Source organism: Diuraphis noxia, unplaced genomic scaffold (assembly GCF_037042655.1).
Source record: "Diuraphis noxia isolate RWA-SAM2 unplaced genomic scaffold, SU_Dnox_SAM2 contig0004, whole genome shotgun sequence".
NCBI lineage: Eukaryota > Metazoa > Arthropoda > Insecta > Hemiptera > Aphididae > Diuraphis > Diuraphis noxia.
The window spans coordinates 11,369,101-11,394,740 of NW_028301714.1; the positions used below are offsets into that span (position 1 = coordinate 11,369,101).

General features: G+C 26.4%; 1 protein-coding gene across 4 annotated transcripts in view; it reads left to right on the forward strand.

Moving 5' to 3' along the window:
• The window catches only part of LOC107172037 (uncharacterized), a 143,948-nt gene that overhangs the window by 36,666 nt on the left and 81,642 nt on the right, over positions 1–25,640 (forward strand). For all 4 annotated transcript variants that reach the window (XM_089226857.1, XM_089226858.1, XM_089226860.1 and 1 more), the window contains one exon: positions 9,278–9,444. In XM_089226857.1, the coding sequence (XP_089082983.1) occupies positions 9,278–9,444 (167 nt within the window). The remainder of the gene's footprint in view (positions 1–9,277; positions 9,445–25,640) is intronic.

Here is a 25,640-nt window from a genome sequence, read left to right on the forward strand (position 1 = left end):
TATTTTACGTAAGAAACTCGTTATCTCAAAAACTATTAAAGTTTTTGAAAACATTTTTCTCATAATTGTAAGCCGTAAGTGTAAAATACAATTAATTTTTATGATTTTTATTGTTATAATTTTGAAAATGTTGAATGACAACGAAAAATGTTCGATTAAAACATAATACCTTTGGATGAGGTGCTTTGATACATAAGAATACATTTTTAGGACGAGAAGTATATGAGTTATAAGTATGTAAAGTTTCAATGAGTGGTCAATGGCACCCCAAAAAATTACAGTCCATTATTCCACTCATAAAAACTTTAAATACTTATAAGACGTATAATATAAGAAAATACTTGTGTGAAAGCTAATTTTTATAAATCGAAATCTTCCAAATAATATTCTGCTCCTGAATATGAAATTGAAAATGTATGTTGTCTTTGAAAAGAGTAAAAGACATTAAAAATAATAACGATAAAAAAAAATAAAAAAATAATATTTTATAGTTTTTTTTCAAACAATGTTGTTATATTAAGACTCAAAACTGTGCTAAAGAAATATTTTTAAAAACATGTGTTTTTCTGAAATAATGAGTGCCTTATGTTATATGGATCACTCCGCACATATCTATAATATTATAATTAAAATAATTAACTCTGAATCAATAATTTTTCAATTTCAATAATTGCTTGGAATAAGATCTCAATTATTTTTGCGATCGCAGTTCCTATATCAGTGTTAAAGGATCAACAAAAATAATGTTCTCTATTGTTCATTATTCAATGAGAATTCCCAATTTGTGGGAGATTATTATTATGTATCCGCAATAAAACCACTGGAGTGATTAAATGAACAACTTTGTTGCATTTCTTATTATTGCCTTTAGGTATAATTTAATTTAATGTTATCCATTTTTCAATATAGCAAAGTATCGAGTCTTCACATACGTGCTTGTAATCTGTATCGTTAATCTTATTCACCTTTAAATGTCTAATCGTAGAACCCGCGGAATTTTGAAATTCATTGTGTATCTCAACACCCACAATTCTATAAGACATCTGTTAATACGTGTAGGTACGTTGTGCTATTTAAGACGGTCAGTTATTTTTATTTATAATATTCATCGAAAAATGTACTTGAAACGTTATTTTTACGTATATTTATGTATCAGGATGACTAATTAGTTTTTACGTACCATTCTCTCACGTGAAGTATACGTTTAATAGGCTGAAGGATTGCGATTCTTTGCGAAAAATTTAACTGGGTCAATCTGAACTGACTTTATGTGCATAGTTAATAATTTATACCTCGTGTGAGTACTTGAAATATCTAAGTTCAGTATGCGTATATTACGTTAAAGCAGTTTGAGTGGAATGATAATACTCGTAGAAGAGCAATATAGTATGGTTTAATAAAATAAGAACACTATATAGAGTACCTATTATAGGTGTATGCATTTGTTATGCGACATAATTTCAAATTCTGTGTAGAATGAGGAATGTTTTAGTTTAACGAAAATGTGTTTTATGTAGCAAAAAAGCTAAAAGCTCGGAAACCATTGTCCCTGAATAGATATAATATTAAATATGCAGATGATACTTTACACTTTCAAAGTGGTAATTTTTAAATTTCTCAGTGTTTTTTGGTTAAAAAAATAACTGTAAAGTAATGTTAGTCGGAGCGTTTCTAATTAAATTTTGACCACGTTTGGTTAAATCATGCTCTACTAAGAATCGTTTTTGAAATGAAACGATTTATAATCGCTTCCAAATATTAAGATAACCGTCACAGGACCATTCAATACCTATATCAGCTATTTTCAATTAAATTCGTTTCGTACAATACATTAAACAGCTTATAATTCTTGTTCCGTGACTGTATGAATTAAAAAAATAAATACAAGTAATCATATTGAAGGTGTGGGTCTAATATTATTAATATACACATTACACACACATAAAATCCCGTCCTAATAAATATTGTCAAGTGACTATTTTTTTATTTTTTTTTATTGTAAGCCATTAATTATTACACTTAAATTATGCATTTTATTCGATTGATAGATTCATTTTTTTCTAAAATTACATAATTTATGTACTAATAAATATTTATCATTTCACATTATTTTAACACAAATATTACGTATATTTTGAATAATATATGATTATTATGCTGACATCCCATAATATTATGTTTATTTTGGTAAGCAAAAGGAAGTAACTGCGTACAGTCCATTAATGCTCTAGAGGTAGGTATTGTTATTTTATATTTTGGCGTTTGAATTTATATACTCAATTTCATGTTCTAATAATAATATGATGTGTAGAATTGTGAATTTGTATATAGAGCTACCTACTATAATAGTAACTAATGATTATTATTTTTTCCCTCGAAAAGTCTCGAAAAGTCTCGACTTGTATCACACATAATATATTATGTTTATTATTCTGATTATTATTAATCAGCTTTCAACTTCTATGATTATTAATAAGCCTACAGATTTAGTTAGAAATTTTTTTTATTAGGTATATTTATATAGATTTTACGTTATATAAGATATTTATTGTTTTTAATATGCATTTACATGTTAGTAAATGTATTTTTAACGTATCTAGCAGATGAAGGCGTAATCAGTATTACCATAAATGTATGAATCATTGAAAACATTGAATTTAACAAAATATACTTTAAGAAAGACTATATAATACTATGTAAATATTTTGATTGATAAAGTGAGGAATAAATTAAATCAATGTTTTGTAATGCATTATAATTTATACGGCTTTTTTTAGATATATTATACAGTTTATAAACATTGCACAAATAATATCCTTATTTCGGCTTTTAATAACTTCTTTGCCAAAAAAAGTGATTGACGATCTGCTAGTACCATTGTTACACGCACTCGTATTCAATTACCTAATTAAAAGGAGACACACACTTTCTGTTCTGCATCAGAATTTAGGGTACCTACGGATTTTGATTGAAGAAAAACCAAGTACAAATGAGAAATTACACTCCAGTAAATCCTTTTGTTAATGAAACGGGTGAATTACTCTCTGGAAGGACCTCAGTCGATTAATATCTTGACAAAATCCATTCTTACTCTTAGATATATCTGCATTTGAAATCAATTCATATTCAAACATTTTTTCAAATAATTCATTAAATGGGCCAAGTATAAACAGGTAAATCTGATTTTCAATGACAAATATAATTGTTGAACTTTTGTTTGAAAAAATGATTACAGTTGCTCATGCTATATTGTTTTAGTGGTAAGTATATGTTCTATAGGTAGTATAGGTATCTAGTATTTATTGTTTTTGATTTTTATATCTAATATATTTTATGCGAATCGTAAAATAAATAAAAATAATAATAATTTACCACTTAATCGATTGATCTTGGAATTTTGTGTGTTTTAATTGTGCCCAGAAACTGACCAGAACTATAACAATTTTATCTTGACTAAAACAATTGGTGTCTTTATAATGATATTGGAGCACGTCTTTATTATTCCGATTGCAACTTTTTAGCAATGAAGACGTTGCAGTTCTGCAGTTTCAATATTATGCACCACACTCTTTGCAAGCCAAACTATTGTCGATGCATAGTATGTGCAGGACAATGCGCGTAATATAAATCGTATAATAATAACTCTGTACATTGTATGTGGTGACAAATAAACGACCTATGGCCGTCTGACAGGCACATATTATTATATTAGTTTAGTGCATGCGCAAAACGGACGTGTTTTTATTCCTAAATCGCCGCCACGGCGGCACACAATAAAAATGTTAAATTCTTCTATCTAGCGAATTCGTTAAGTAAGATTTAGTGGCCGCTGGAACGATATACACGCGAAATATAATGGCGCATACTTTCTGGATTTTCAAATATATTTGTTTTTATTTGTGTACACTAGACAGCTGCAGCAGTAGTCTAGTTTTAAAGAATAGTTTCTGTATATTAGAAGATATCATTGTGTCGGTAAAATATATCTACGCGGCAAATAAAAAATGTACTTAGAAACTGTAACCGACCGCATTAATAAGGACGAGAATCGTATGCAAGTTTTTACTGTCGGGATTGAATTGTATTTTATATGATTAAAATATATCATGTTTCACACTATCCATTTCAAAAATCTAGTGACATTAATATTATGAATATTCATAAGATCAATAAACAATATAAGTTATTTATAGTTTTAATAACTTTTCGATACATAATTCTAGACAGTGGTGTATAACTTTTGAAAATGTTTAATAAAAAAATGCTTATAAACCAAAAATGAATTATTAAAAACCTTTTCTTATTTAATATTATATTGACTCATAATCAATAAATCATAACGATGGGGTGGTCCACCATGGGCCGAAGCTTTTTCTCTCAATTTTATAATCACATAATTGCAGTTTATTTTATTCAACCGGATTTCGATTACAGAATTGCTATGTATGCTGTACCTCGTACAGCAAATACTCGTAGTAAAACAATAATTCCATTTTTGATTTGTGTGAACAATGAACATTATGCGGTCAATAAGAATTCGATATTTTTTTACCCCTCAGAGATATAAGATTTAGGTATCGGAATAAATTATTGTTAACTCCCGTAAGATGTGTGCATAATATATTATACATTCAAATTATGTCTCCGTTTTTTTCACGTCTCTTCTATACTCTGTGTTATCACTGGTTTACGATTATTTACCACTAAGATGGGTATTTATTAGTTATATTGTATACAGTCTCCGGGTTTCAAGGCGAATTTCATCTATTTCGTGTTGCTTGTGTCTATGGTATCGCGAAATATAACCCAAAATCAAGTTGCTGGTGAATAAATTCTGTTTGCTCATTTGGAACTTAGAACAAGATGTGTGATGAGTCGTTCACTAAGCGACTCACCAAACGATATGACATTTTTTTTTTACTTTTATCATTTACTATTTAAAACACCTTGGAGGATTTAAAAATGGTATGCTGTAAATAATAATAATGATAAAAAATCGTAAGCTACAAGCCTGAGAATCATAAAATAAACGATGACCTCGGGATTACTAATAAAAACATACAAAACGAAACAAAATAATGTAAAAGAGTTTTGTTGCTAAACTGCTGTCGCATACTCTTTTAATGACATAATATATGCTACAAAAAGATAAATATAATAATAATAAAGGTATACAGAGTGATTCATCTAACACGCACGACCCCAGTTTTCCTTTAAATTAACTTATTTAAATCCTGATTTTTTGAATTTTTCAATATGCACAAGAAACATATTTTGAAATACTTGTATTTTTTTTTATGAATAGGCCCATGATATAGTAACTAATATTAATCCATCAACATTTTAAAATTTGTGAAAATTGTCTGAGTACCAACAATAATTAATAAATACTAAAGATTAAATAATACATTTATTTAACTTTTTTTAAAACCATTTTTAAGAATTGATGTATAATAATTGACAGATATTTTTTGTCAGTAATAAAAATATATACACGATGAAATTGTTTTTAACTTGTGTATACAAAATAATTTACGTTTTGAAAATTAAAAAAATCGCTAAATATTTTTAAAATTTTTTCGATAATGCTACCTAATTTTAATATTTGAGAAACATTGTAAGTGTCTAATTTTATTCATTTTTTATTTTGAAAAAAAAGGTTTTATGTAATAAAGCATTGGACATTTTTTGACACTTCTTAGCTTGAATTAAATCAATCCAATTTGCTACCGGCGAAACCTCCCTCAAATTTTAAAATCATATAGCATTTTTCTTCTATAATCTATATAAGGTATTTCTTGGCACATAACACAAACACTATAGGTAATCTTAGTAAGACCAATCGATCATCATTCCGTTCAAAATCTTAAATCCGTTAGTGTCACCGCAGGACACTCTTTATAGTTTTAAAATAATGACTTGAACATATATTGCATAAGTGTTATACTTAACATTTTATAAAGTAGAATTTAAATAAGTTCATTACTAATGGTAAAAATGGGAGTGATCATATATTTTTGGTGAATTACCCTGCCTATTTATATATATAATAATTATGCGTAGTCTTCATATTATGTGAATAGTGTGTATTTTATTATTATTATGTGTTTAGGTCGTCGTTAAAGTTATATGTTTAAAATTTTAACATCAACATTTTTCATAAATCATAAATTTCATATAATAGGTAGGTACTTAGTAATTACTAATTATATTATAAAAAAATATATTAATATTAATGCATAACATATTCATTGGTTTTTTTTTTACATTATATTTCTGAGGTAACAAAACTGGTTTAGAAGAGAGTTTAGGGAGGCCATAGCTCTTAGATTCTGACTTTGCACCATATATTTATTATATTGACTAATCATTATATTATATTGAATATTGTATGTGAAAGAAAATTAGCTTATACCTTTATTCCTTAATACAAATAAAATGTTTACTCAAAAAATACGTGATTTGATATTGTCATTATCAGTTTGATGATTATTTTAGTGTTTACTTTATTATGATCAAACATTTTTCAAAGCTAAAAAATAATTTAAATATTGAATATCCTCATATGAGTTATATTCAATGTCCTGTGAAAATAAAAATACAATCATAAGTAATCTTTTAAAAATAATTTAATATCACTGTCTTTAAAAAAATTAGCCCGGTGCTTCAATAATCTAAACCCGAGCTTGGTGCTACAATAGACCATCGTCGAAACACCAGCGACCCTATGTTGCGTATTGAATACTCATTACAGAACACTCGAGACGTGCCTATATAAGAGACGTTATTTACGTCAGTCAAGTGGCGTGAAGTGGTTTAGTCGATTTTAACATTCTTGAGGGATCTATCTTGTCCAATTGGTAGTTAAAAATTTAACTGCAATGCGATAATTTAAAAGAAGCAAAGAAAAAAAAAATGACGCTATGTCGACGTCGCGCAATGTTTGTAAATGTCGAATTCAGACTCCCTGGAGAGTGGAAACGCACGTGTAAACCATTACTTGTTCGAAACATTTCTATTGGTCAACTATTTTTGTGGTTTCGATCAATTGTTGTTTGACGTCCACTTAAAACAAAATAAAGTGAAAAATATTTTCAATTGTTCACAAATTACTTTACCGATAGAAATCCAAAAATTAACAGTTCAAATTACATAAAGGTACAATGATCCAGGTGTTTTTAATGGCGTAACTAGTTTAAAAAAAATTTTCTCTGCTCCCAACTTACCACCGACTTTAAGTTCAATTGTACTTTATAAGTACTTCGAAATACCAATCACTTAGTAATGGCTTTGAATAAGTTCGAGTTGGAACTAAGCAACTTTCACTGAAAAGGTGCTAAAATCACGAAACATCTGTGTTTAGTAAAACGACCACCATCTTCTAAGCTTCCAATAAATGACTAAATCATCGTTTCAATATTACTTAAATAAAACGTCTCAAATATACATACATATTTTATCAGTAATACTTGTTTTGTACACCCATTTGTCGTGTTGACGGAATTTTTTTTTAATTAAGCCTCAAAAACAAAGGTTACAGGCTATAAACATTAATATTTTTTTACACAAGTAGAATTATTATTATGTTTCTCATAAAATATTGTTTGACAAGAAAGATATATATTGAAGTTTTATATAACTAAAAATGGTACTGTTCAATATTTATTACAGTTATCTTTTAAAACGTATCAAATCCATTATTTTATGTCTGATTAGTGATATAGTCATTGTTATCGATTGCGTCGTATAGGAATTAAACGCACATATTTTACTCTAATTTAGTGCACATACGTATAATAACTATCCAAATTTTACTCATAAAGTAGTAAGACTAATACATTTCCTTTCAATTTTTGAATGTATTACCAATTTTTTTAAGTTGGCAAAAACGTGAACACGCAAAAAAAAACGTATAATTTAAATGACATGTTTAAGCGTTTAACAGATTATTTTTGAATTTTAAACAAAGAGGTCTTTTTTAATTATTTAAGCTTCGTCAACACAGTTAACATTAAATTAACCCCTCGGAAATTCACTTAAAAATATTTTGTGACAGAATCGTTTACCAAATAATATGCAATATTATTTAATTACATAAGTATAGGAATAGTTAGTAGGTACTACTCATCATGTACTTACATTATAATATCTATTCAACCTTATGAATTATAATTAGTAATAATTATTATAAATTACTTTTTATTTTAATTCTAAATCATTGCACATATTATATAATTTAATTAATGTTGAAATTTCAAAATACAAATGCGATTTTTTTTTCTTTTGCTACTTATACAATATATAAATGAAAACTATTGATATTATAATTTATTAAAAATAGTTTTGACTTTTCTAAATCATCACTTTTGTAGTAAATAAATCGAAGCGTTGTTAATTAAATTTTAAAAAGGCTCAAATTAATTAAGAAACATAAAAATCTAATTGAAAGAACAGAAATAGGCACTAGTAAAATGTTAATAATATAATTTAACTGGGAAGAGAAAAACCCGAATGGTGGAAGTTTTCTCTTTAGTAACAATAGAAATTAAAGCGATTTGTGGTCAAAATGTTTTACGTAATAATATCGGAACCTACATATTAACTGTGGCTTTAGTTTTAATTATCATAATATAAACGTATAATAATGATAATAATACTATTTAATAAAATATTAAATCCTGTAGATTTATACAATACAAATAAAGAGAACTGCAATACCGTGTGATTATAATATTTCACAAATTAAATATTATATTATTAGTTATATTAGCATTAGTATAATATTTTTTATTTTTTATATTAGACCCTCGACAACATGAGACATTGGCCTTACATCATGAAAATTAAAACTATGACATAATATTAAGAGAGATTATATAACATAAATTAACTTTAAATTTTAGTCTGAAGGTTGGCGACTGTAGTGATGAATTAGGTGATGTTGGCTATGGATTGGGGTTGGTTGTTAAAAATGTCTGCAATATGTTTAATTATTGCAGAGTTTCGGTTAAATGTTTGACATTATAATAATAATATGCAATATACCTATATATATTATAGAGGCTTGTAAAATAGATTCATTAAGCGAAAAACCGACGAGCTGTGTGAAAATTACGATTTAATTGTTTTCTCCGTTATATATTTATTATATAATATTAAACTGCAAACCGACGCAACTTATATCATCCATATTATTATATTCACACATCGACTATAAATATTCTAAAAATATGGCCTTTTATACAATAATTTTTATTTTATTTTCATTATATTATAGTTTAACGTCAGACAAATGATGGTCGACAGTACGGGAATGAGAACGGACAATATAAAGCCAGGAACGCCCATTACGTCTGAAACGTCCAGCTCAAAAAATACCAACGATAGCTCCAGCGGCAATGTCAAAAACAGTTCAACAACTGTCGAAAAGATTGTACCATCTAGGTAATATTATTACTTCCGGTTCAAATGATCTTAAACTATATAATGTTTTCGACCACTTAAAAACGATGAATTATTTTAATTGTTATCGAACACCTATAAAGTAGCAACTTACTGAGTTACAAAATATACAATTAAATTTTTAAACACTTTGTATTTCAATAAAATTTTCAAAACAAATACTATAAAACCGTGGTGTTGTTGAAAAAAAATTAAGCTACTCACTTTAATGCTTTATTCGCTCGTATTTTTTTTTTTAACTTTAAACTAAAACACATTTAATTTTGAAAACATAAAATAAAGTATTGTGTAAGTGAGGTATTTATCTATAAAGCAAAAAGTTTGAATTCACGTTTTACTAATTGATAAAGATTAATAAATGTTAAATAGTACATTAGTACATACTATAAATACACCCTAAATTAAAATAGGTAATCCTTTTTTAAAATTTATTTATAAACGGCTAATTCATTTCAATTGACCCAAACAATTAATGTTTTTATATTTGATAATTAAAACCTCTGCGTATTTTATTTATACCTTTATAATCTTGAAGTTACAAAAAACACTAATATCAATTAAATTCATTCGATTATATTTAAATTATATGAGAATAATCTTTTCAATCCCCTAAGGTGTATATTTTAATACCCTGATTCCCGGAATTATTGAAATATACTAAAAAATTAAATGAAATCATATTTTTATGATATATTAAATTTACTATATATAGCAGTGTTTTAAGTTATATTTTAATTATAATATTATAGTCATAATAATATCATATAGTATTATTGCATTATAGCCTGTAGTATTGGTATTCATTTTACAGAAACATTACTTTATATCTTCATGATATGTATTATATTCTATGGTTTAAGCATTATAGATTTTTGTCTGTTAAAACTCGTAAGTATCTACCATTATAATTATACCTTATTGATTGACTTTAAGAAAGCATACGTTTTCATTCGTATTCCTGACGCAGTACTTAAAAGTAATATGTCCTAGATAGCCAGTGGTTAATTGTGTAGTATGTGTAAAATTATTTTTATATTTTATTGTTTTTAGACATTTGTATGGGTCGAGTGTCCAATAATATAATTTAATGTCTATTATCGGACGTGTGGTATAATTACCATTATGCTGAGATACTTTAATAGGCATGTGCACCACATTATACAATGGACTTTTTTTGTATTTTAATTTAGTGCTTGTAACGTTTTTTGAACAGTTTATACCACAAAAAAAAATAATAATGTCACCGCTTAAAGGTTTTGTTTGTTTAAACTTAATTAAAGTAAAAAAAATATAATGTATGGAATGTTAGGTATACCTATTGTACCTACCTACATAAACGTAATTATACGATGGGACTGAGCATTTTTCTGTTAACTTAATTAATTCTAATAAAAGCAAAATATATTTAATTATGTTTTAATTATTAAAATAGTTGTATTACCTGAAAAATTAAACTATTTTTGGTAGTGATAACCATTAGAAAACAATTAAAATAACTGTGCCTACAATATTATAAAAATGAAAATTTTCATAATTTTGTTTAATTTGAATTCATTAAACTTTATAATTTATAAACTTTAAAACGATAAATTCGTAACAATAATTCTATAGTTTTACTTTCTGAAATTTTTGAGAACAACGGCCAACAAAGTTTCAAAATAGTTCGATGTTTAGTTAGACTCAGGTTGCTGGTTGTCATAAAAATTCCCATGGCATTGATAAAAACGTAGATTTTTTTTAAAGTTTTGACTATAACACTTGAAATATGAGTCTCAGAACTTTTCTACTGACGTGATTTGATAGAAGTAAAAAAACATATATGTATGTACTATGTATATAAAATATTCGGGTGGAGCTTTCTTAAAAATGTTTTCTGGATTTAAGAAGTAAACTGTATTGCATTTTAGATACAAAGACTAATGGTGTAAGCTAACGTATATTTGAGGTAGTTATATTTTATAAGTTATTACATTCATGCTATTAGAATATATGTTCTCATCGATTAAATTTTAATAATTATATTTAAATGTATTATTATTAAATAAGTGTTTATTAATGAAAAATGAATACATGATAGACTATATAATAATTTTGTTCACGAATTATGACAAACTGGAATTCGTGAATAATTAACTCAATTTTGTCGATTGTGTTTGACTAATGTTAGACATCAAAATAATAATATTTATTTATGTCGTTTTATTATGAAATCTTTGGTCATACGTTCGTATCAAATCGTAACCGTTTATATTTATATTTATCATCACTACAGTATTCCAAATTCTGTTCCAATCGCAATATCACCTGAAATATGCTAAAACCACAAAATTGTTGGTTTCAATAAAATATTTTGAGTGTCGTAAATTAAATTACAATTATTGTTTATTTACAGAGACATGATTTATTATGTTATTTATACTGTACATACAAAACGAATACTAATAGCGTAGTAGGTAAAATATTGTGATTGAATGTTGTATCAATTTCATGGCATTTTTCAATTATTATTTTCCAGTGGAATTTCTTTTACCACCGATCTCATATACATTCTAAATTCACAACTTAATCTTCAACGTTTATCTGTTAAACAGTTTACACTGAATGCTTTTATGTTCATTGCGCTGTTAAAGATATATAGTGAGAACCATTAATTTTTCGCGTATGATACTCTCTACTCATGCGTTTACTTTCCAGATTACTAGTATCAAAACATAAAGAAATAAAGAATCGAAAAGAAAAAAATGTACGCAAGACCCTGGTTAAGCTTACACATATATTATGCTTATATATTTCACCAACAGCCTAACAGCTGGAAAAATACATTAAAATTATTATTCTTTATAAATGGGTTGGACGGAGGAACAGCGAGGTACTTATCAAATAATTTTAAAACACACATCGAGCATAATATAGGTACACTGTATTATACCACGTTCAAAAAAATAGAACGGTTATAGCCAATATGCCAATAATTTTTTTTAATAATTAAAGACTTTCTATTATTGATTACTAAATTCGGTTATGGATTATTTTTAGAAACGATAAACCATAATAGTCTAGGCGCGTATTTACGTTTGTTAAATCTAGAACGCCGTTTTATCGATGCAAGTACAAAAGAAACAAAGCAATATAGCTAAAAACATTGGATTTTTAATAGCATTTTGCAGATTAAGAATCGTAATAAAATAAAAAATAACATTCATTTTATAATGTTCAGACATTTTGTTGGAAGTTTAAATCATTTAATGTGTTTCTCAGAATAATACTAGGTATAGATACCAAATAGATTTTGTTTTATTAAATAATAAAACGTAATAATTCAATTCGCATATTCGTATTATTTTTTTTGTTCAATAAATGTATTGTGATACAAATATTGCACGTACTTACATAATACTATAAAATGTTTCATCGACATACTGTAATAGATTTTTTCTTAAAAGGAAAATCAATTTTATTACTGACGATTCAGTATAACTAAACACATTAATCGTTTAATATTTTCATGGTGAATCAAATTATTATTACCATACCTATGTTATAAAGATATTAAAATTAAAAGTCTGATGGAAGAAGTAAAAAATAAAATACGGTTTGTCTTTTAAAATTGTTGTGTTTATTATTATGAAGAATTAGATGTAGTCATTTTTTTTAGTGTAAGCCTAGTCGTAAGTTATCTAGATGTTTCTAAATGCCGGTTTCCACTCGAAAGCCCGGCACGCCTTTAAGGCATTTCGTCAACTATGTCCCACGTCCGTTTGTCTCTATATATGACTTGGACGACAACGCCCTATCCTAAGGAAGCAATGTTTGCGGACAAAATAAAAGACACGTCCTTTCGAGACGCCCACGAGAACAATCGATACGATATAGGTACCCATATCGGTAACATAAACTGAATATACATAAATGGAACGGCCGATAATCCATCTTTGTGACAAGTTTTTACTTTTTAGGCTTATTTATTGCACAATTTATTTAACACTTGACCTTATACAAGCCGCTAAGTTTTCCATCAATATGCAATAAAGTATTGATGAAGTAAATTCTACTATTTTCTAAATTGCCGATTTCAAAAAATAATTAAATCATACGCGAGTAATATGCATTACCTAAAAATTTAATAGTAAAACTAAAAACGCTTAAAAATATCTTTAAGTTTCATATGATAACTCATAAAAAACGAGAAAATATTAGCTAATTATTATAGTAGATAAAGTATGCTAAAAACTATTTAACGTTTTGTAAATATTTTTAAATACCCAATAAAAACATTGTTCAAGTCTTAGTATTTTATTAAATTGCCCAGATACATATAAAAAAATGAAAATAGATTTAATAAGTTAGGTTAGGTAAATCAAATTTAAAACTTGTATGCCGTTTAGAAGCGAATTCTAGACATAGTTCAAAATTGTAAATTTTATGTCGATATTTTGTTGAACACTTTAATTTAACATCAGTAAATAGTTGATAAGGATTCATTTTTATTTGTTTTAGGGAATTTATATTACAAACACAGATGTATTGAATTGAACGATGGTTTATCAGTATAAGACATATAGGTATAGACAGTTGTGATTAGTTATTATATCGTTTTTATTTGATATAAGAGGAGAAATGCAAATTTAAACTTTATCTCACACGGAATAAAAACATTTTCACGACCGTTAAAATACATTAATCTAGTTTTAATGTGAAAAAGATTTTTCACCTGTATAATAATTCTGAAAATCCATTAGAGCGATAAACTTCATTTACTAGAAATAATCTTAAACTTTCTTAAATCCGTTCAGCGAGGTAATTAATATTCGTAGGTATAATATATTATAATTTTGATTTGAAATAAGATCTCATCAAAATAGCTTATTTTCATTTCCAAAATTGATTTGACTACCTATGTGTTTTAATAGATTTATACCTAATCTAATTTAACCTGTGATTCAGTCACATAAATAACTATAATCCTTTATTTTTGCATTATAAAATTGTCTTTTTGATAATATTTTACATTACTGTTATACACCAAGCACGCAGATTTAATATTTAAGCTATAATAAGTTTATTTAAATTATAATTTTTGAAATTGTTAGGTGTACTAAAAAAGTTAATTTAAGGAGTATCCTGTAGAGATAAATAATTTTTATATTCAAGTGATAACCACTTTTTTTTTCTTTTGTACATGGTTAAGAAAGTGATTTTTTTTAAATGTTAGTGTGCTTACATGTAGAACTGAAATAGCTAACGAATAGTTTCTAAGTAATTATTTATTAAACTATAAGCCTTAAAGTTACTAAGAATACTAAGGATCCCAAATATTTATACTAAGGATAATAACCTATGTTAACAATTTAAAAGATGTGTATAGACTATGAATTGATAATATGAAAATAATATTTATGGAGTTAATATTTATTTATTATAGCTTATAATTTGTAAAAATTATCCATGTCAATGTGTTCTAAGAACTAGTATAAATATTACATTTATTCTATAGTTTATGTGATATAATTATTTACAACCAAATATCTTCGAACAAAAAGTTTAACCACTCAGAAACTATATGTTTGATATATTTATATACGTTAACATTTGCGAAAAATCATCCTGTTAATAATTTACATTAAAATAATGGTGTTTCTCATTTTAATATAGAAGTTTGTACCAGTAGATGATACTCCCTAAATGGTAAAAACAATTTAACTATTTTATTATATTATCTTAAAGTTCATTTAAAGTTCATTTAAAATTTTTTTATTTATTTTTTATTTTTAGAAGAAAATCTACATCTTAGACATAATAAGTATATGTGCGATAAGGGAAACAAACAATAGGATGATTTACATAAATTTGAGGAAAGAAGCCACCCACTGATGACACTTTCGTCTTGGTTTATCATATTAGTGATTTAGTTATATGTTAGAATTTAAATTATATTTATATTATATATTAATATATTAAATATTTAGTTATATCTTATATGTTATTATTTAAAGTAATAAATCTCTGCAATATTTACGTTTAAGTCGCCTTGGAGGGCTACCTGGGATTGTGAAGGATGATAAGTTTTTAATGAGTGGATTTGAATGAGAGGATAGACAGTTATGAAAATTTTTATAAAAACGTTTAGCTTCATCATGAATAGTATTTAAGTTACAATCTAAATGTAGGGTATGGTTTGATATGTATGGAGGGGCGTTAAATAATTTCCTTAAGGTCACATTTTGGAAAGCTTGAATCTTATTCAAGTTTGACTTTTTAGCATTTCCCCATAGTTGCAATCCGTATGTCCAAATGGGTTTTAATAAGGTTTTATACAAGAGGAGTTTTATATTCATTTAAAATTTAAAAAAAAGTTCAAGTAACTGTATTGTTATGATATAATTGGATTGATCATGCTTATGTCGAATTCTTTACCCCCATGTATTATGTATGCACATTGTATGGTTAAATTCACGATAATTAGTTATTAGCTGAATTTTGTTATAAAATAAAGATTTCATATGATATTTTCAAACAAGATTTGATGAAATACGAGATCATAGTTATAGATTAGAGTGGCATGCGGATAAAAATGATCATAACGTTTAACGTTATACTGAACTCCTTTTATTGCAAAAATATAAGATACCTGACAGCGAATCAAAAAAAAAACAATTTCTGCGTTGATAAATGTGCATTATACATGTTGTCTGACGTACCTATATAGAACGTAAGATCAGTAATAGTTGTGATTTATCCAAATATTGCATATTGAATTAATATAATGCGTATATTATTATAGGTGTATACTTGTACCATTTTTGAATGCGGGAAATCATTTGTAGTCAATTATTATTATTGTTATGTCCTCTAAATTTTTCTTTGTAATAAGAAGACCCTCAATATAATATACTAAATACGAATTCAAACTAATTTAATTTTTCTCATGAATCTATTTTTTGGCTAATTATGTTTTATAAATTTCCTCCCACATTTTAAACGTTTAGTTAAAATTAATTAATTTTATTATTCTAGTGATCCTTTTTCATTAAACATTTGAAATACCTATTTGATAAAATAATGATACTGACCTTCAAAGTGCATATTACACACGTCATAATATAAATGTGTTCCGTTCGAGATTCAGGCCGCAGAATATACTTTATGTTCGTACAATTACAAGTTGTATTAATATCAGTTTATTTATTTTTTAATTTCAGACATTGACTATACGTATGTATTTTATTTGTTCATGACTTTATGTATATGGTTTATACCAAACTATAATCCGACACCATGAATAAATTATTAACTTATATATAAGTATGTGCACGGTGCTATATTATAACCATCATTAACATCAAACCTTAAATAGAAAGTCAAAAAAAAAAAAATTTAAAATAATATCTGTTAAATATTATAATATTGTGTAACTGTTACATTGAAAATAGAATTAATATATGTTGTATACATTTAATACCACAAGTACTTAGAAGAAAATTAAAACGATTTTATTACAAATATCTTGAAAAATATTTAATTTTTAATAATTTTGAATTACTACTTAAAAATTCGGTTTTGGAGTCAACACATATTTGTAAGATCTTATAAATATTATTTTAGATAAACTTTATGATAAGTGGTTTAGAAGGATTATTTTGTAAATTGTACAAACAATATCCTTATATTCCTTTGACTTTAACATTGGATTAATACATAACTTTAGTTAATAGCTTATGATACTTAAATAGTTGGACAGTTTCTTTAGTATGCCATATTATAAGCCATTTTCTCCATTATAAAATATAATAATTTTGACTAAATTATTATATGTATATTCAAATTCAAATTTTATAACAAATTCTTTAACGATTTTTATCAATCTGATAATGATTCAGTGTTACTGTGAATAGATTATGGAACAACTATAAATGTTAAATTACAGAAAATAATTGATAATAGTCGTTGTAAAATTTCATTCATTAGATAGGTACAATAAATTGTAAATGTACAATTGTAAAGTAAAATAGTTTTTTGTTCACATCACTAAACAGTAATTTTAAATATCTACATAATTTAAGCAAATAACAGCAATCGCAATTTATAAAACCTTGTCCTATTAAAAATATTAATGAGGATGGTAAAAAGTATGAGTAGGTATATATGTTTGATTTAAAAACTAATAAAATCAATATTTTTACGTTTTAGTGTTTATACTTGCTGTGTGGCTTAACTATTTTATAAAATTAAATCGATTTCATATTGAAAACGATAAGTATTAGTAAATTGTTCATTGATAAGCCACTTTATAAAACTAAAAAGATTATAACTTAATAAGATGAGTTTCTCCATCAATAACAAACTTTGAATGATAATGACACAGCATCAACGGTTTTTAACAATGCTGTGTGTCTGTATGTTATAACGATGAAAGTATTCTGCATTTTCTGTATATGGCAAAGATTAATTGTTTAAAAATCCCTAGGTAATGCATTATACATATTTTTTTTCATCTCAGTTTTATTAATTTTATTTTATTAATGTTTTTAATATTGTTTATTGAATATATAGAATTTCCCTACGTTTGATATATTTGATTTAACTTTTGTGTAGGAAAGCGTAGAAGAATATACTGAAGGTTATCATATAAATTATTGATTTTAGTTCGTATAAAACTGTAACAGGGCACACTGCCAATTTTTCAATATTTGTTGTGTAGCATGTCTATCATAAACTATGATGTATACATTAATATAACTTCAAAAATAATATTTATAACGTAGCTCCAATAAAAATAATTCCAAAATAAGTTTTATCGATATTCGAAGGATGAATAATAATTAACCATTTTGTTCTCAGAAATTTATTGGATATGTTACAACTTTTTAGTCGATAATTTCTATAAACGTGTGGCAGAATATTATTTACTGTTGCATACGTTTTAAAATCTAAACGTACTCATACGTGATTATTGATAACAATGATAACTTGATACCTCGGAAATATTTTGAGTAAAAATATGTAAAACTTCCGGTATACCTATAATGTGTTATATACCTACAAATAGGGTATAAAAAAATTTAAAGCTATCTGTTATAAACAACACGAGAGTACACGGCTGTCGTAGTTTGTTTGGCATTACTATATTATAATACGATTGCAGGAGGTATTACTTGTAAATCTGTGCGCCAGAAGTCAAGTGTATTAGACATTTTAGGTGAATATTAATTGTTGGAGTGAAACCATTATTTTTCGTAACATAGAGGTTTTCTGGGATACAATTGTTTTCTACAGGATTCCATTCAATGTATTACCAATCCCATTTGAATAAAAACATTATTGCTGGAGTGTTTGTGTTGAAACGTATTGAATTACCATGGTTAACACAATATTTAATAGTTTAATACTTTAATCGTCAAAATTCGATTCAAATTATCTGGTAATTAAAACGATTAATTTGTTCATATTTATGTATGGTTCGATTTAATTTAACGTGCACCGTATTTTAAAAACACGTAGGTAATAATATGTATGTTAAAACAATTGAATTAATGAACGAAAAAACATAATGACTCAAAGGAAATAATAAATGAAAAAAATATTATGTTATTTTAACTTACTCCAATTGGTTTTGAAATTAACTCTAATAAACCCGTAAATTACGACCTTATTAGAGCAGTTGTTTTAAAATAATAATCATGTTGTTTTACTATAAATTAATATATTTAATAAATTAATTAAAATAATTATCTTATAATCAAAGGTATGAAGGTATGATTTAAGTTCATTGCAAATGTCTTGGTATGCATTGCATGTTTTTAAAATGTTTTATTAAAGGATTTTTGGTTCTACTTAAAACGTGGCAGTACTTTTTTTTATTACATTTTTTTTAATACTCGGTTTTCCAGCTATTGAACTGATAATACACGTTTAGTGTTTCATGAAAAGACTTTGATCAAAAAAAAAAAAAATTATTATTCAATTTGAAATTAATATAAAAGAAAAAATATGAATACCGGAATATTATACTAATGGACTGGTATAGTGCGGTATAAATATAATAATAAAGGTTAAATGAATCACTTATTTTAAATAAATGTCGATAATTATTAATAGTGTGGTATAGGCTGTGTTACATATTAACAAAAGAAAAATGGCAGTCAATGCGTTTGTATGTTGAAGGAATAAATAAACGTTTTGTTCATCAAAAATTACTTTAATTTACTCGAGACCAACAAATAAAAATATAGATTAAACATTTTTAATAAAACACGTAATTTATGTTTCGTTATTTTAAAACGTTTAATTGTAATTTTTATTTTCATCATAAACAGGGTGTCCCATGGAGATCTGACAAATGAAATAACATTTGTTCTAAATTTATTTTAAATATAATCCATAGACACTTAATGCTATATTTTTAGAATACGTTTTTATCTTTTATTTTTTAATACTGAAAATAAAAATTTATAAAATTTTTTTTCGAAATATTCAATATAGCCAATTTGTAAATCTGATTTTCAGAAAAATTTATATATTGAAAACATTTATTTAAGTCAAATAGCTGATTTTTTAAAATATCAATATTTTCGTTAAGTAAATTAGATCTAGTTTATTAGAAAAATTTTAATTTCAAAAAATGATTTTACTGACCAAATAATATTATTATGATAAAATAGTAGATACAATAAAAATTAATCGGATTTTAACATAAACCTATAAAATGTCCATATAAAATATTTTTTTAAATTAAAATGTTTCTACTAGATCGTAATTTACCTAACGAAAATATTGATATTTAAAAAATTGTAAAAAATCAGCCATTTGACTGTAATAAGTGTTTTTACCATTATACATTTTCCTGAAAATTAGATTTACAAATTGGCTATATTGAATATTTCGAAAAAAAATTTTACCAATTTTTAAGTTTAATATTTTCATTTTTCAGTATTAAAAAATAAAAAATAAATGTATTACAAGTGTAATGAATTATATTTAAAAGACATTTTTAAAAAATATTGATTAGAACAAAAGTTATTTCATTTGTCAGATCTCTCTGGGTCATCCTGTATATCATATATACATGCATACAATATACATACATATACATACATACAACGCAATAACTATACTCTGTTCAGCGAGAGAACACGCCGATAGCGGATCAATTCTGATTCCTAACGTATCATCTCGCCACAAAGGAACCAGTTTTGATAGCATGGTGATCCGGTGGTTGAGCAGAATCGGGCGTATTCACTCGCAGGCTGAACAGATTATTAAACTTTTGCAACGCAAAATTTTAATACAACAAAAATAATTGAAACATAATTTACTAGGTTTAACTTAAAAATCAATTTCAGATCGTAAAACTCTACCTTTCGAGGGATTATAGAATTCATGCAATTTTCTTAAGTAAACTTATTGACAATAGCTTCTTTGGCGCGATTTGACAGTTAAACGATTCAATTCGTTTCTGGTGACAATTTGTAATATCGTTACAGTTTTGTTAACATGTATTTGAAATACAAAACTTTTAATGGAGTTTGTGCAAAAATTTGGTTCTAAAAATCGATACTTACTAACAATAATACGCAGAGGCGTACTGGGGGGTGTCCGGCCCGCATATAAGCAAAGTGCACCTACATTGATAGAGAACCCAATGAAAATACTGTTCTACGATTGGCTCTAATCCCAATGAGATAACAACTTCGTTATCAATTATCTGTTATCAGTTATCAAATTCTGTTCTGAATTTTGAATATTTTAAAGACGTTTTAACTCTTAATACTTTAAACTTTTGAAATTTGACAAAATGATATTTCCTAAAAAATATATATTAATGTATTTTACACTATTATTATAATATGAATATTTTTTTTTACAGATAGAAAACTTGAATTTTTAATTCATATTTTATTTTATTTTATTATTTTTACAGACTTTACCGTAGTACAAAATTGTAGGTAATTTAAATTATTTGTTGATATGAATAACAATTATTTATTTTATGTAATAGGTAGAAGACTTGAATTTTTAATTCATATTCTATAATTTGTTTTTTAAAGGTACTTACAGGATAAATATTTAACCATTATATGTATATATTTTAGATTTTGAACGAAGTGATGAATGTATTGATTTTACAATATATATTTTTTTTTTACAAACTGATTAATACAAAATTGTAAGACATTATGTTATTTGTTGATGTGATTATATGAATCACCATTATTTCTATTATTTTTAATTTTTAGTTACCATAACCAACATATTTTGTTTGAAACAATGTTTTATCCTGAAATACAAATTTAAAATTGGTATCTTTATTTATATTAAATATTATAATAATTAATTAATAAATTAATAATTGTTCATTTCGTGATAACAGATAATTGATATCGAAGTTGTTATCTTATTGGGATTAGAGCCAATTGTAGAACAGAATTTTCATAGGGTTCTCTAACAATGTATACTATGCTTATATGCGTCCGGCCTAGTAGGAATACGGAGTTCCCGGCCCAAATAGTGGTGAAAGGTGTAGCCTATATATATATTACATGTTATATATTATTTTGTTGTTAATATTGTTATGTTATAAACATTAAGTACTAAATAGGTAAAATATAAATTAGGTTATTATAGGTAGGTAGGTGTATGAGATTTCATGTATTTATATTTTGTCATCAAACATACATCATATTAAACGTTTGAGGCTATCTACAAGTTTTTAAATACTTATTATTTACAAAAAACTGTTGCATATTAACTTATTCCATTTTGTTTTGTTGTTTTTTAAAGTCTAATCTACAAAAACACTATTAACTTATTATATTATTATTATACATAATACACAAAACACATGTGTATTTTAAAATGTTGACCATCTGCAATGTGTTATGTACAGGTAAAAAATTTATTGCGACTAACGTTTTGGTAACAAATAAAGCTATAAAGCTGGTAGCCGGTAGGTACTTAAAAATAACTTCACTCATATTTTGCATTATAATAACTATTAAGTTGAGAAAAAACATTATTTATAATTATAATATTTAATAAAAATCAAATAATTTATTTTTTTTTACAATGAAAACATTTTAGACATAACATTAGAACTAGCTTTTAAGTCATCAATAGACAATAGTATATGCAATTTATTCAGAATACTCAACATTGTCTTTGTTTTTCTTTTTTTGTTTGTTTGTTTACGATTAGTCAACTATTAATGTAATTATGTACATATAATAACAAAAATGTATTATTGCATTCAATTGTCACTGCTGCCGTGAACTGTTTCTTTCTTTAAATAAAAAAAAAAAATTGAAATTTGAACATCATCAAGTTTTCACATGAATTTTCACATGCTTCTTAATTATCTTGATTCATATTAGTCTTAAGTATCGTTTGAACAAACTTTATTTTGCTAAAAGTTCTCTCACAATTAACTTCAGTGACTGATAAGGTAAGAAAAAATTCATATGAAGCATATAATTCTGTATATCGCCACTAGGATTTGTTTTCTTTGCATTTAAAATGTTTTGACACGATTGAGCTGTAAATTGTAATTCGATTTTTTTCTCACGTTCTTTGGTAGCTCCCCCTTTTGCTTTTTTAGAACTCATATTACATAAAAATTTTAATTTGCAAGTGGTAATAAAAACAATAAACGTAAATACAAGGAATGATGTTCTATAATGTATGTCTAAAAACGGATAAGTTTGTCGATTGTCGATGAAGTATTTGTAGCCTTGTAGGTACTTTGTCACAGTCTCCAGTTAGCAAGACAACAGTCGATAATTCTGTACAGTGTATGCACTAAACTATTAATTGTTATTTTTGGATGATATAGCTTACTCATACTAATTTCACTAATATGAATTCACACAACAACAAAATTGCACAATAACTAACATGTGTCCCGAGTTGAAATTGAATTATTATCCTAATTACCTTGTTATCAAAAGTTTTAAATAGAAGTGAGTACCACTGAACTAAGCTGAATTAAATTTTTAATTTCTTTGTTGTTGAAAACTTTCATTTATAACCATTTCATATTATCTAAACTCCAAATTATAAATTATAATGTTGGTACAAATAGATTTATTTTGAAAATCTTTATTATTTTATTTTAGTTAAAGTTTAAAATTTACATAGTTCGGCCTGAACAGCCTTGGAAAGCCGGCGGCCTAGTTAGGACTATTCCCACTATCCCACCTGGTCAGTCTGCCTCTGAATTAATACGAATGCGTTATAAACATTCTACTAAGTAAATCGCAAGAATCGCTGTTTTAGGGTTTCTTACATCCGTTAGTAAGAAAAAAACTATTACATAAGTCACATTTGACAATCCTTTTATTTTTATTGACGTAAGCAATGGAAAAAAATGTTCATTTTTTTTAAGGTATCTATTATCTTTTGTATTACCTCGATGAAATTACACAAAGCATATATAAACCTACCACTATGGAATAGAACGTATTTTCGTAGTCCCGGCACGCATATGTTAATAATTATTATATATATAAAAAAAACACGTATTATAGTTCTAAGCTTTACAACTACAAATTTATTACAGTATTGATTTATTTTAAAAATATTGACGAATTTCATCGTATAATATTTTAGTATAGGTTATCTATTACACAATGCAATACGTGAATTTTCCGTACATGTGATTTTAAGCGTAGTCATTACGAATGAAGTGGGCATTCAGTGTAGTCACTACCTTAAAGGGATATGCACTGGCAAAATATTTTTTGTTTCAACGGAGTATAGTATTCTCCTTTGGTGTTTTATTATTGTTTTATCAATATATACTGAACCGGCCAAGTATAATGAACGCAATTTAAAAAAAAACATGGATCGACAGAAACTTCAGAAACGTTTTTTAAACGAATACGTGTTAATATGCAAAAAAGATAATGTATATTATTATACTCACCACACTGTAGACCATTGTTTTATTTCTCTCGAGTCACATTACCATGGTTAATGTATACATATTATATATATTTGAACACCATCTTTATGATATATTTTTCATCTCCCACGAAGATTCGTGCATGCAAATATCCGCACTTATTTAACGTCTTACTCGACGCTTGTCGCTTATTCTTAGGTTATTTTAGTCACTGTTATTACTTTGGGTGATGAAATACAAATAATTCGTAAGTTTGTTTAGTATCTATATTCCAAACCATGTTTCATAATATTCATCATTCAAGCGTCAACCGAGTAGTGTTAATCTATTATTGTGGATGATACTGATGATAATAATAATAATAATAATAATAATATTAGTAACAAGAATAATACTATTCGCGATTTATCGTGGATATTACAATTTAGAAGTTTTTAGGTTCTTTGTTTAAAACTTTTTCAGACAAAATATTAATTATACACGAGAGTATAACCTTATATACTTCATGCAATAAAGAGCTTGGAACAAAATATTTAATATAATATGCAGTTCGAGGTTTTTTATTATCATCAAGTCACGTTGCAACTTAAACCGAGTGATGGATGACAAAGCAACTGTGTTTGAGTTCACGAGAGGAAATTCACAAACTACATAGGACGGCCTCCTATAGAATCGTATAATATTTATCATTACTCTATAGTTTGAGGCGCTTAAGGGCCCGTATTACAATGGTTGAACTCCGGTTAAACCACGGAATTTGGCCGGTAAAATCAGTGGTTCAAGCATAACCGAGGTTTAAACTATGATTGTAAAACCGGTCCTATAAGTAAGGAAACCAGTTTTGTGTCGTCCGCCGACACAATTTATTATTTAATTATGTTCACGTGTTTAGTACGATAATACGCAGAGCCGCCTGTCATTTCTCGCTCCACTACACAGAAGTCGACCAAACGCATTTTGTAGTCCTCCTCGACACAAGTCTAAAAAAAATCAAGTCTTATATGACGTCAAATCGGTTTGCTCCCCTCTCCGTGGTTGACAACTTCCCCGAAGTTTTTAGTCCCCCTCCTGTCACAATCTCACCTTCGGCTCATCATGCACCTAGAACTAGTAAAGAAAAATCCAAGGCCAAGACATATGCAGAAGCAACTTCAAGCAACTCGAACAATATTCTAATAATGAATCTATATCAAATATTTTATCACAATTTGTTACACAATTAAATTCCCTCATTACCCCATTCATTTCACTTTTATCCACACCCTTAAACTCATTACTATCT